The sequence below is a fragment of the Podarcis tiliguerta genome (assembly GCF_965153285.1).
Source record: "Podarcis tiliguerta genome assembly, chromosome: 13".
NCBI classification, from domain to species: Eukaryota; Metazoa; Chordata; class Lepidosauria; order Squamata; family Lacertidae; genus Podarcis; species Podarcis tiliguerta.
Window position 1 is genome coordinate 49,445,719 of NC_139546.1, and position 13,206 is coordinate 49,458,924.

Genomic DNA, 13,206 nt, shown 5'->3' on the forward strand with positions numbered 1-13,206 from the left:
TGGCAAGACTGGCCCGTACGGGCAGGGGTACCTTTACCTTTACTTTAAGGTCCCCGGTATCAGCTGGCTGGCAGGTTCAGAGGCTTTAGTTGAGATTCCTGCTTTGCAGAGGGTCTCTTCCAACTCTTCAGTTCTCTGATTTGCAGTGTGGGAGCAGGGGAGAGAGCTAAACAGCACAGGAACAGATACCCATCACATATTTCCATCTCAATATGGAGAACTAGCAGAGGCTCCAATGAGATTTCAAAATACAGCTAAAAACAGCTGCTTACATTCAGTGCCTCTGCAGCTGGCTAGATCTGGGTTTCACCACCACCATTTTCCCTTTGAAAGCAAAAGCACAGAACTCACCAGTGTTGTGAACAGCAGGGGCAAAGCCAACCCCAAAATGGCAATAAATATAACATTAAATTTTATAAAGAACTCCCTAGGAAAAATGCTTTTCAGTTGCTATGAGCTCATTTTCAAGAGGGCTGTAGAATAATAGCAGCTATGCTTATTTCTTTGTTGTTGTTTTAAAAAACACCACTTGGACAAGAAAAAAATGCCTTTGTAACTTGCATGACTTATTTGCAAGATTCTGCCTTTGTTAGATGAGGACGCCAGGGCGGTAGAGCACTGAATCCACTAGCTCTTGGCAACTGAACTCTGCCATCAGCTTCTGAAAATTTCTCTTAGGTATTCCCCACCCCACACGCCGCCAATATTCTTTCAAACCACAAGGGCTGGAAACAGGAATGGCGCCGTCGCCGCAGGTGGAGTCCAGCCCTCGAGACTGCCTTCGTTTGTGGGGTGCACTGCAGAACCCATTCTGCTGCCCTGCTGGCAACAGGGGCGTTTAGTTTACCAGCTGGATCTGAAAAGGTGCCATCAGCGCCTGACATTTTTTAATAGGGAAAGCCTTTGCCCCCAGTTCCCTGGGAAGGAGCAGCAGGATTTGCTCCCAAGCTGACCCGAGCGGCTGTTCCATCAGCTGCAAAGCAGTGCAGGAAACGGTATCTATAGATAGACCGGGGTCTTGTCTTCTTTGGCTCCTCTTTGCTCCCACATCACAATGGGGAGCTTGTCCACGCCAGCAGCCGCGTTATCTTATCCGAGGTTGCTTCCTCCCCAGAACGCAGAGTTTCCATAAGAGACTCTTGGCGCCCGGGGCTGACTCCACTCTTCCTTATCCTGTTCTGGAACAGGATATTCCCCTCTCCAGCCCCACGGCAAGAGTGATAACCTTTTCGCAGGTTGTCTATGTCCCTCTGGCAGCTGCACAACAGGCCGAAGTTCAGCCAGGGCAGTTTCCCCTCTCTGCCAGGGAAAGCTTCACTTGTTGGGTTTTCTGTCTGGTGGCACAGGTGCTTTGGCAGAGAATAAGGTGTTTGTGACCAAGGTTACGCTGTCCTAGGGGTGTGCCTGTGTTCCTGCAGCCGCTGCAGTTCAGCCTTTTCAGCGAGCAAACCCTTTTTGCAGCCATTAGAAGAAGAAGAGTTTGGATTTGATATCCCGCCTTTCACTCCCTTTAAGGAGTCTCAAAGCGGCTCACATTCTCCTTTCCCTTCCTCCCCCACAACAAACACCCTGTGAGGTGAGTGGGGCTGAGAGACTTCAGAGAAGTGTGACTGGCCCAAGGTCACCCAGCAGCTGCAGGTGGAGGAGCGGAGACGCGAACCCGGTTCCCCAGATTACGAGACTACCGCTCTTAACCACTACACCACACTGGCTCTCTTATCCATCAATAAGTTGCAATTAATGTCATTTCCTGGAGGCTGGGAGGGAAACAATTGTCCCAGAGGTACCATCTCAGCTGAACCCAGGTTACCATAATTCAAAGTCCACCACCCTGGTCTCAACTCCACGGAATGGATGCTCGTGGGTTAAAACAGGCATGAGTGGGAAAGCCCAGTTTCAACCTTCATTCTATACGGAAGGAAGCTAGGGATGTTGTGAGGACTGCAACACCCATCCTTCCTGAGTGTTGGCCTTGCTGGCTCGAAGTGTGTGGAGTCTCAATGACATCGGAGTGCCACCGGTTATTCCATCCCTGCTGAAATGGCCTAGGACAGGAGTCTGCAACCCGCGGCTCCGGAGCCGCATGTGGCTCTTTTACACCTTTGCCGTGGCTCCGAGGCAGATACTAGCGAGGGGAGGAGGCGCATTGTGCGCCCCGACACTCCCCACTGTGGCGGGCGCTGTACTGGCAGTGACGTCGCATGGGGGCGGTGCGTGCGTTAGTCACGCACCGTCCCGACGTCACTTTCCCGCCCGCCCGCTACATTGTAAGGGGCATGTACGCTGGTCACTGCATTGAAAGGGGGCATGTACGCTGGTCACTGTTTTGAAGGGGAGTGAAGAACACACAAACAAAAAAAGGTAACTTGTTAATTTAACGTTTATTTCTATGAGGAGGAGTAATTCTGAGGGGTCAAACAAAGAAATAATTTTAAAAAGTGACAAAAAAGTTATTTTTATAATGACGAGTTTTGCGGCTCCCAGTTTTTTTCCCTTCAGAAACGGGTCCAAGTGGCTCTTTTTGTCTTAAAGGTTGCAGACCCCTGGCCTAGGAGGTGACCTGATGCAAATGTAAACATTGGCACCCGTCTGCCTTGAGAGAGAATGGAGTGCCCCACCAGGGGTGAAATCAAACTGTTTCGCTAGCAGCACTGAAAGGACTTCCTTGGGCGCAAGCTTGGGCACAAGGCAGCATCCAGCTGCCATCCCACAGGCAGCATAGGTTTAGGATCAGAGTTTTCCTTCTCCTAGATGAGCTACCTTCCCAGGTGGGCGAGCCCATTCTGCTGCTCACTTCCCTCTACGGCAGGTGTAGAAACCACCAGAGCCTGCCTTCACATGCAGAGGAAGTCCATCACTAGGAAGTCCATAACTCCCCAAGGGTTTGAGACCCATCGGCTCCCCTCACCTGGTTTAGCCGGCCAGTGGAAGCCGTTCACAGGGTGTAGCCACTGTCACACGCTGACAGCTGCTAGGAGCCACAGGTAAGAGCTGAGCGCAGGGTGGGGACCAGAGGTGGACAGTTGGGCAAAAAAAAAATGAGAGGCACAAATACAAGATGGGGGACACCTGGCTTGAGAGCAGTACATGTGAAAAGGATCTAGGAGTCTTGGTTGACCACAAACTTGACATGAGCCAACAGTGTGACACGGCAGCTAAAAAAGCCAATGCAATTCTGGGCTGCATCAATAGGAGTATAGCATCTAGATCAAGGGAAGTAATAGTGCCACTGTATTCTGCTCTGGTCAGACCTCACCTGGAGTCTGTGTCCAGTTCTGGGCACCACAGTTCAAGAAGGACACTGACAAACTGGAACGTGTCCAGAGGAGGGCAACCCAAATGGTCAAAGGCCTGGAAACGATGCCTTATGGCTAAGGGAGCTGGGCATGTTTAGCCTGGAGAAGAGGAGGTTAAGGGGTGATATGATAGCCATGTTCAAATATATAAAAGGATGTCACATAGAGGAGGGAGAAAGGTTGTTTTCTGCTGCTCCAGAGAAGCGGACACGGAGCAATGGATCCAAACTACAAGAAAGAAGATTCCACCTAAACATGAGGAAGAACTTCCTGACAGTAAGAGCTGTTCGACAGTGGAATTTGCTGCCAAGGAGTGTGGTGGAGTCTCCTTCTGTGGAGGTCTTTAAGCAGAGGCTTGACAACCATATGTCAGGAGTGCTCTGATGGTGTTTCCTGCTTGGCAGGGGGTTGGACTCAATGGCCCTTGTGGTCTCTTCCAACTCTATGATTCTAGAGGGCTGGTGTTGGGAACAGGCACCCTACAACAGACATGTCTTGTGGATATTAGCATTGGGGGCGGAAAAGCGTGGGTAGATTTCAGGCTTGCAGGATTTACTTTGTGTATTTTTAGGGAGGTGGGGTTGTTGTCACCAAAGCTCACCATTCAAAGCTAGGTACAGAGTGGTGTCTTTCGATGGAGTCTGCTTTCTCCCGACTAAAGTGCAGAGTGTTTGAGGACCGGGACATTCGGAGGGAAACCAAAATGCTTGTTTACAACGCTATTGTACTACCAACCTTGGACCACTTATAAACGCCATCTCCAACTCCTCGAATTATTCCATCATCGGTGTCTCCGAAAAATGTTACACATCACTTGGGAAGACTGGTGAACTAATACCAGGGTAATGGAAGAAGCAAAGATCGCCAGTGTTGAAGCAACGATTTTTCAACATCAACTTCGTTGGACTGGTCATGTTGTGCAGATGCCTGATTATTGTCTTCCAAAGCAGCTACAGTGGTACTTCGGGTTACAGACACTTCAGGTTACAGCCTCCACTAACCCAGAAATAGTACCTTGGGTTAAGAACTTTGCTTTAGGATGAGAACAGAAATTGTGTGGCGGTGGCAGCAGGAGGCCCCATTAGCTAAAGTGGTGCTTCAGGTTAAGAACGGATCTCCGGAACAAATTAAGTTCTTAACCTGAGGTACCACCGTACTCTATTCCGAACTTAAAAATGGAAAGCGTTATGCAGGTGGTCAACAAAAAAGGTTTAAAGACTTAAGGCAAATCTTTAAAAATGTAGTATAAACACTGACAACTGGAAAACACTGGCCTGCGAGGGCTCCAGTTGGAGAACAGCCTTTACCAAAGGTGTCATGGGCTTTGAAGACACTCAAACTCGGGACGCAAGGGAGAAACGTGCTAAGAGGAAGGCACGCTTGGCAAATCCACATCGTGATCAGCTCCCACCTGGAAACCTATGTCCGCACTGTGGAAGGACGTGTGGATCTAGAATTGACCTCCACAGTCACTTACGGACTCATTGTTAAGACCGTGTTCATGGAAGACAATCTTACTTGGCTACGAGGGATCGCCAAAGAAGAAGACATGGGGCAGTGTAAGAATTTGCCCAATCCTCTTTCAAAGCCATCTAGGGTGGGGGGAAATCTTTTCTCTAAACTAAAAAGTCCCCCAAGATGCCTGCGTTCTCTCATTTCAATTTGCAATTTGCCAGAAGGAAAAAGAGGGCAAGCAGGGAAACAGGGCTGGTGTTTCTCTCCTGCTCTGTTGGTGAGGAGGGGGACCCCTGAGCAAAACGGCGCTCAGCTAAGCCTGTGACTTAAGGCACTGCAAATGCAAGTGTGATGCAAAGGTCCGTTTCTGCCGTGATACGGTTCAAGTGCCTCTTCTACACCGTGTGTACTGGGTGTGACTTCCCCGAAAGAAAAACGGCTCGTGCAAACTGCTCGTCCTTTCCAGTACCGTGTTTTTCGCTCTATAGGACGCGCTTTTTCCCCTCCAAAAATTAAGGATTGTGTGCGACTTATGGAGCGAATGCAGGCTCCTTGGCTTCAGCGATAGCAACGCGAAGCCTTCAAAGCGCAGAGGGAGCGCTCTATCTGCGCTCCGGAGGCTACGCGTTGCTTTTGCTGAAGCCTGGAGAGTGAGAGGGGTCGGTGCTCACCAACCCCTCTCGCTCTCCAGGCTTCAGGGATAGCCGCCTGAAGCCTTTGGAGCACAGCGGGAACTCGCGCTGCGCTCTGAAGGCTTCGGGTTGCTTTTGCTGAAGCCGGGAGAGCAAGACTCTTGATTTTTCTTGATTCCCCCCCCCCCCTAAAAACTGGGTGCGCCTTATGGTCCAGTGCGCCTTATGGAGCAAAAAATACAGTGGTGCCCCGCAAGACGAATGCCTCGCAAGACGGAAAACCCGCTAGACGAAAGGGTTTTCCGTTTTGGAGGTGCTTCACAGGACGAATTTCTCTATGGGCTTGCTTTGCAAGACGAAAATGTCTTGCGATTCCTGGGTTGTTTTTTCCGCTCCCCACCCCCTTTTTCTAAGGCACTAAGCTGCTAATAGCCTTTTAGCAGCTAATCTGCTAATCCCTTAAGCCTTTAATAGCTGCTAATAGCCGCTAAACCGCTAATCGCGCTAATCCGCTAATGGGCTTGCTTCGCAAGACAAAAAAACTGCTAGACGAAGAGACTCACGGAACGGATTCTTTTCGTCTTGCGAGGCACCACTGTACTGTAATTGACAACCCCATGTCTGAAAGCACGAATGTAGATTTAGCCATCAAGGAAGTTCAGGTGCAAATAATATCTACGAGTTGACTACCCCCCTCCACACAGTGAATTTGTCCCCAGCCCCACCCACCGTCCGAGTTCAAGGAAAATTAGAGCCCACCCCCCCAGCCATAATAAGAAACGCAACCACTCAAAGCTTCGTATCAAAGTTGTAGTCTGCATATTGGCAAAACTGTACAAAGGAGTTTCGTCCGAATAATCCCCGCGATAAATGTGCCGCTTGAACAGCGTGCTTATATGTAACTTGGCAAGAGCGCAAGGTGGCTGCGGCTTAGTGTGCGTGCGAGGAAGAGGGCAGTAGGACCGCTAACCTTTCTGGAACTCGTATCCTGATACTGCTGCAAAAATTATCCCCGGGGACAAATACAGGCTTCCATCTTCACCCATTTGTCCAACCACAGAAATCCAAAGGCAAACATGTCCCAGGTAGCAGAGAGTTCCATGGAAGAAACTACTTCCTAGAGCTATTCTTGCTTCTTCCCACCCACCCCTTTGTGCAGGAAAACCCTTTCATATATAGAAAGGGCTAAATCCTTATTTTTTTAAAATGCAAAGTTTTGCTTGTGGAGCTCTTCCGCCCTGTAGGAAACTCTGCAATGGGCCTTCAACTCTCCAGCAGCCCTGTTTGTGTGAACTGAAGGGCAGCTGAGGGGAGAATAGAAACTGAGGACCCCCACTCCACCCTAACACACCATCGCAAAGTCCTTCACCTCCAGGGTGAATTGTCAGTTTTTCCTCGTCAGCAGCTGGAGAGATTACAAATTCTTTGCGGCTGTGCTTAGGCCTTTTAATACTGGAAGCCGCTGGGAAATGAGGGTCTGCGTCGATCTTTCCTTATGAGCCAAAGGTTCTTCCTCTGCAGTTTTTCTGTGCAGGGTCGTTCTTTGGAGGCAAGCGGGGAGACGGCTGCCGTTGGGCTCACCTCCCGCTTCCTGGCATCTGGGTGGCCGCTGTGAGAACGAGATGGACTTCCTTGGGCCTGATCCACCTACAGAGCTCTGCTTATGTTCTGATGAAGGCTAGACACTGGGGCTGATGCTGAAATCGGCCGTCTCCCTTTCCTTAGAATCACAGAACCAGAGTTGAAAAGGGACCCGAAAGGGTCCCCTACACCCCTCTGCAATTCAGGAACGACAGCCTTGCCTCTGATGGGATTTTGCGCCTCTCCCTTTGCAACAGTCCTGTGCTCGGTGAGAGCCTGACGCCGCATTGCACATCTCACTGCGGCGACGTATCCCGGTCTGAGACAAGTGCGTTCCCTCAAGCTTGCGCGTCCAGATCTTGCCGCTGGTGTTCTGTGCCCTCCCCACCCACCCCACCCCACCCACTCCCGGCCCCAAACCGCCCCCCTCCCTCCTCAAACCCAGACTTTCTCCACTGGCTCGAAATCCTGGCTGCAGCAGCACCCGGAGCTGTGGTAATGGGACGCGGGCAGGTTCTTGTAGACGGCCTTGCTGTAGGGGACGAGGCAGTAGCCCAGCTGGAGCCTGCGGGCTAGGCGGCAGTAGGCAGCCAGTGCCAAGACCAGGAGGGGCACCAGGAGGGTGAAGCCCACCACCAGGAGTGCCACGGAGGAGGCGTCGTTCAGGTGGGCCGTGCAGTAGGGCTCCTGGGTGTGTAAGAACTGCAGGGAGAGAGGGAGAGAAAGCCACGTTAGGGGCCAGAGGCCGTCAGAAGAAGCTTGCCTGCGGCCCATCTGGTCAGCACATAGCTGTCAACCGTCCCTTATTTGGCGGGAAACCCCCTTATCCCAGCGCCATGTCCCGCTGCTGTCCCTTATTGGTGATGTCCCTTAAATTTCCCGGGTTTCATGCTCGCCCGGCTCGGGAGGGAAGCAGCGGCTCGGGATCCTTCTCCGCACGCGTGAGAGCGCGCACTGGCGCCATTGTCCTGGCGTGAGGAGTTTCATCAGCCCTTCCCCGCCCGGGTGGGGAGAGAGACTCTTGCCCACGCCGCCCGCGAGCCCGGAGGTGGCAGCTGAGGAGGCAGCCTGAGGGAGGAGGAAGAGGAGGGGATGGGGAGGGACGCAGAAGGGAAGCCGCGGCGGCACCGCAACCACCTCATGCCGGATTGACAGCATCTGTCAATCCTACCAATGCATGTAACTCTTTACAACAGCAAAATCCCTTATTTTAGCTGCTGATCCCTTATTTTCGAGGCTGCTGGCCCCTTATTTTCAAATCTGTAAGTTGACAGCTATGGGTCAGCAGCCTGTTCTCACAGCGGCTGACCGGATGCTTGTGGCAAAACTTCGACAGGACCTGAAAAACAAGAGCATTCTCTCCGTCCTGCGGTCCGTCGTGTGGACATGTTTGATGAAGGCGGTTCCTTCATGGTCGCAAAGCTCTGTAATGCAGGTCAGTTGCCAACCAAGGATGCTGTGGCGCAAGTAAAAGGGGGCATCTCTTCCCAATCTGGCCGTAAAAGCCAGATAAGGCTGGAGGAAAGGGGTGTCATAAAACGAAGACCTTGCATGAACAAGCTGGGAGGGCCACTGTTCACGCCAACCCACGCTGCTGCCCACGTTTGCAGGATCAGGCCAAAGGCCCGTCTCGTCCAGCGTCCTGATCTCACGGCGGCCAACCAGATCCCCCCAAGAAGCCTGGAGGAGGATGGCAAGGGGGCAGAGACGAGGGGAAGGGAGCTGGCTTCTTTCTGAACAACCAGCTCCTCCCCAAATTTCAGGGTGGGTGCCAGAGACCCACACATCCATGCCTGGAATGTGCATCTCGTCCCCCGAAAGGTTATCAAAGGCCCTGACCCTGGCATCTGGTTTTTGTCATGGCAAACAGAGTGGGAAGTCTGGACCCAGAGCCCCACTTAATCCTCTCCTCCCTCCCTATTGATCACTTCTTTCACTTTGGGGTGTGTTTGTGTGTGTTTGTGTGATTGCTGAGCTCACCTCCATCGCCCATGTTTACAAGCTGCTGTACCTGAAATATCGCAACAGCTGGAGGGTTAGACTGCTCTCATGCAGTGGCGTAGCGTGGGTTGTCAGCACCCGGGGCAAGGCAAGTAATTTGTGCCCCCTAACCCGGGGCAAGGCAAGTAATTTGCGCCCCCCCCCGCTGCACTGTCCCTCCCCCAGATAGTCCCTCGCTCTCTCTCCGCACCGCACCGCACGCCTGGCACCCTCCCCTCCACAGTGGGCGGCGCCCCGGCGCCCCGGATCGGATTCGCACAGCCAGCACTGCAGTGAGAGAGAGTGAGTGAGCCAGGTAGGGGCAGAGAGCTGCGAGTGCGAGCGCGCCCCCCCCCAGATGTTGCGCCCGGTGCGGCCGGCCCCCCCTGCACCCCCCACGCTACGCCACTGCTCTCATGGTCACACTCAGCTCCCTGTGTGGGCCAGTTTAGCCATGCAAGTACCTCCCAGCCGAGGTGGGCAGCAGAGCGAGGTGGTAGAGTCCCGAGGTGGCAGAGGTTGGGCTGTACCACCTCAGGGGCCAAGCAAAGCAATCGAATTTATAAAGACGCTTTGCAAACCAAAAACGAGCTAAGCATGGCTGGCTGAGATCCTTTTTACACAGAAGTGCTAGAAGTTTTTAATAGAGGGTTGTTTTAATTGAGTTTCCTTCCCCCCCCCCCTCAAGGAACTTTTAAGCCAGGGGTCAGCAAACTTTTTCAGCAGGGGGCCGGTCCACTGTCCCTCAGACCTTGTGGGGGGACGGACCATATTTTGGGGAAAAATAATAATGAACGAATTCCTATGCCCCACAAATAACCCAGGGATGCATTTTAAATAAAAGCACACATCTACTCATGTAAAAACACCAGGCAGGCCCCACAAATAACCCAGAGTTGCATTTTATATAAAAGGGCACATTCTACTCATGTAAAAACGCGCTGATTCCCAGACCGTCTATGGGCCGGATTTAGAAGGCAATTGGGCCGGATCTGGCTCCTGGGCCTTAGTTTACCTACCCATGTTTTAAGCTGGTACATGACCCCCCTTGAAGAAGAAGAAGAAGAAGAAGAAGAAGAAGAGTAGTTTGGATTTGATATCCCGCCTTTCACTCCCTTTAAGGAGTCTCAAAGCGGCTAACATTCTCCTTTCCCTTCCTCCCCCACAACAAACACTCTGTGAGGTGAGTGGGGCTGAGAGCTCAAGTGGTACAGTCCTTGCCAGCTCAAGTGGTACAGTCCCACTCTGCTATCACCTCCTTTTGCTGAATGTGAATTACAAAAGTCTGGGAGCACGAAGCCAGCAATCTCTGCGGTGGTCACCCTGAGATGGTTGTTGTGCTGGTGTTGTAGGCACAGCCCCCACCCGCCCGCTTGCTCAGGTTTAACTTGGACAGGCCACCCTATTTGAGGTAGGCCTGGCTTTGCCATTTGGGGGGGGGCAAGGCAAGCGCTTCGGGCCACTGGGTTATCACGCTACCAACACGCTATTAGCACGCTGTCCCCATCCAAATAATCCTGGGAACTGTACCTCTCACAGAACTTCGATTCCCAGCACCCTTAGCAAACTAGAGTTCCCAGGAACTCTGTGTGTGTGTAGGATTGTTTGTTTTGTTGTAAGTCCCTTTGGGTTGTTAGAAGTATATTGGAATGAAGTTCTACGGTTTTAGCAGAAGGGTTATTAAGAATTATATGAATGTTAAGTGTTAATGTGTTAAATTGGAAAATTGAAAGTTAAATTGTGTTATGATAAATTATAGGACAAAAATTGAAGAAGAGGGAAAGGATTTGTTGAACCAGATAATTTGAACTAGAATACAAAAAAGGGAGGTGCGAGGAAGTCGAGGAAATAAGCTAATGAAAGATTTGGATATAAAATTTGGATGTGTGTTTTTGTTCTTATTTTTTATGTGGTATTGTTGTATTGTTTTTTCTTCTTTTTTATTGTTGGTGTATTGTTTGTTGAATTCATGTATTGTCTTTATTGTTTTTCTTCTTATAGTTATAAAATATCTAATAAGTTTTATTTAAAAAAAAAAGTAAGTCCCTTTGGGTTGCAAGATAAAGCAAATTTAATAAATGATAGCAATGTGCTCTAAATGTGTGTGCACACAGCAAATGGTTAAGTTTTTTAATTTACGATTTCCCCCAAGGTCTTTGTTGGACCTTCTGCCTCAAAGGAACTAAGGGCGACTACGAAACACCTTGATGTGTGTGTGTGTGTGTGTGTGTGTGTGCATGTGTGTTGTGAGCGAGGAGCGTTCGTTGCTGCATCTCCGATGTGCCACACATATCTTGGGCAAAAAGGCCATTTCTCCCAGGGCAAAAAATAAAATAAAATCCTGCAGCGCTGGAAGTGAGCAGAGCCACATGACACGTTCCAGGGGACTGGAAAGAGGATATCCCTCTGCAATCTCCCAAAGCCCACCACGAGAGGCTTAATCCGAAAGCATTCCAGTGTTGCTCCCCCCGCCTTAAATGCTCCCTTAGGGAAGACCACCCCAGAGCTCCTGTATCTGCCAGGCCAGTCCTGGGGCGGGTGAAGGAAGCCTGGTCCCTGCCTCTGGAAAGGCAGCCCAAATTCCAGGCCTTCCCCCACCCCCCTTCCTGAAATCTAGAAAAGATGCCAGCAAAGACCTTACAAATGTAAAAATATGGACATCCAGCAGGGATGGTTGGAAGTGGAAGAGGGAATCTCTGCCCCATAAGAGACCGGTTGTTAAATTCAGCTTGGCCACTCTGGCCCACTGACTTCCATGGAGAAGGTTGTGCCTGTGACTGCTGGCAAGTCACCTCGCTCCCCCCGAGCCTCAGTATTCCCGATCTGTAAAATGGGTCCCTGCGGCAACACACAATCTAGAGTAAGGAAGGAAGTTTACCAACAGACTTTGGGCCAGTGGCAAGCTGGGGAAGAGAACTGAAGCGAAATGGGGAGAAGAGTTGACCGCCAACTTTGGAAGTAGGCAGAGCAGAAGTGGGGGGACTGGGAGCCCCCCAGACTGCTGGGCTCCACCTCCCATCAGCTCCAGCCAGCGAAGTCAGTGGGCAGTGGGTCTATCAGCATTTGGATGGAGCCTTTCTTGAAAAATAATTCTTAGCCAGGATAAAGAAGGTCAAGCCCCCATTCAGTTTTAGCACAATTCCTACTGCAGGGAGGAGGGAAGGAAAGAGAATTCAGGATGCGGCAAACCCGCTTTGGAGATGCAAAAAGTGTTGCTTTTTCCGCCCGAGGTCACGCCGAGAACATTTTGCCAGGGTTTCACAAGCCCAGGAGCTGGAAACACGGTGGAAAACTACAAACCTTTGCAATTAAGCCCATGCTCCGAAACTTTTAAGTTTGGGGTGGAATTAAGAACAAATGGGCCAAAAGATTACATATCTGGCCTGGAGGTCTCTCTCCCCTAGGGCTGGTTGGGGGTTGTTTTGGATGTGCGCGAGGAAGAGTACCTCTGAGCTTGTGCAGAGCGCATAACTCCCCCCACCGCTGCCACGCAATGCTCCACGGCTGGGTTTGCCCATTGGAAAAGACACTCTGGTGTAGTAAACTACAACCCAAATTGAGTCCTGAGAAAGGCATCTCCGTCCACACTGGCAAAAAAAGCCCCCACATCTACTACGCAACGCTTCATTCTCTCACCCCCAAAGCACCAAAAGGTCAGGCTATTATTTCAAAGAGCATTTTGGAGGGTTTACATAGTTTACACCCCACTTCAGTCCTGCCACCGTCCTCATTTCTGACCCACAGCTCCCCACTCATCTGCCTGGTCCTGATTCTGCGAGATATCGGTGGGAGGGAGGGGTGCCGCAGTAAAACGAGGACCACCTACCTTGGAATGGCACAGGAACCCGAACCCCAGCAGCACCCCGGCCGGGAGCAGGATCAGCCCAAAGATGACCCCCACAAAGAGGACGTTGAGCCCGCCGACCAGCAGGTTCTGGACAGTGACCAGCACGGCACACGCCCAGCAGTCCAGAGACCCTCGCAGCTCCAAGGCCCCTTCCCCGCCGTAGGGAGGGGGCGGCAGCGGGGAGACCCCCGCACCGCTCTCGTGTTCCAGGGACCCCGAGACGGCTTTCTGCGAGCGAGTGTCCAGGCCCATCATCTCAGGCTGCCGATCCCTAACTCTGGCGACACTGTTACGAGCAGAGACGCTCCTGCCTCGTTGCTTGGCTCAACAAATTATCTCGCATCCTTTATAGGCTTCCCCATCCATCTCCACCCCCTTTCAGCTGCCGGGGCTGGTCTCCACCTCTCCTGGATAA

General features: G+C 51.5%; 1 protein-coding gene across 1 annotated transcript; it reads right to left on the reverse strand.

Moving 5' to 3' along the window:
• Window positions 1-6,179: 6,179 nt before the first annotated feature.
• Window positions 6,180-13,206, reverse strand: TMEM88 (transmembrane protein 88). The gene is made up of 2 exons (XM_083410841.1): window positions 12,771-13,206; window positions 6,180-7,666 (listed from the first exon to the last, which is right to left on the reverse strand). The coding sequence occupies exons 1-2, from the start codon at window positions 13,044-13,046 to the stop codon at window positions 7,400-7,402; spliced, it is 543 nt and encodes a 180-aa protein (XP_083266967.1). The 5' UTR covers window positions 13,047-13,206; the 3' UTR covers window positions 6,180-7,399.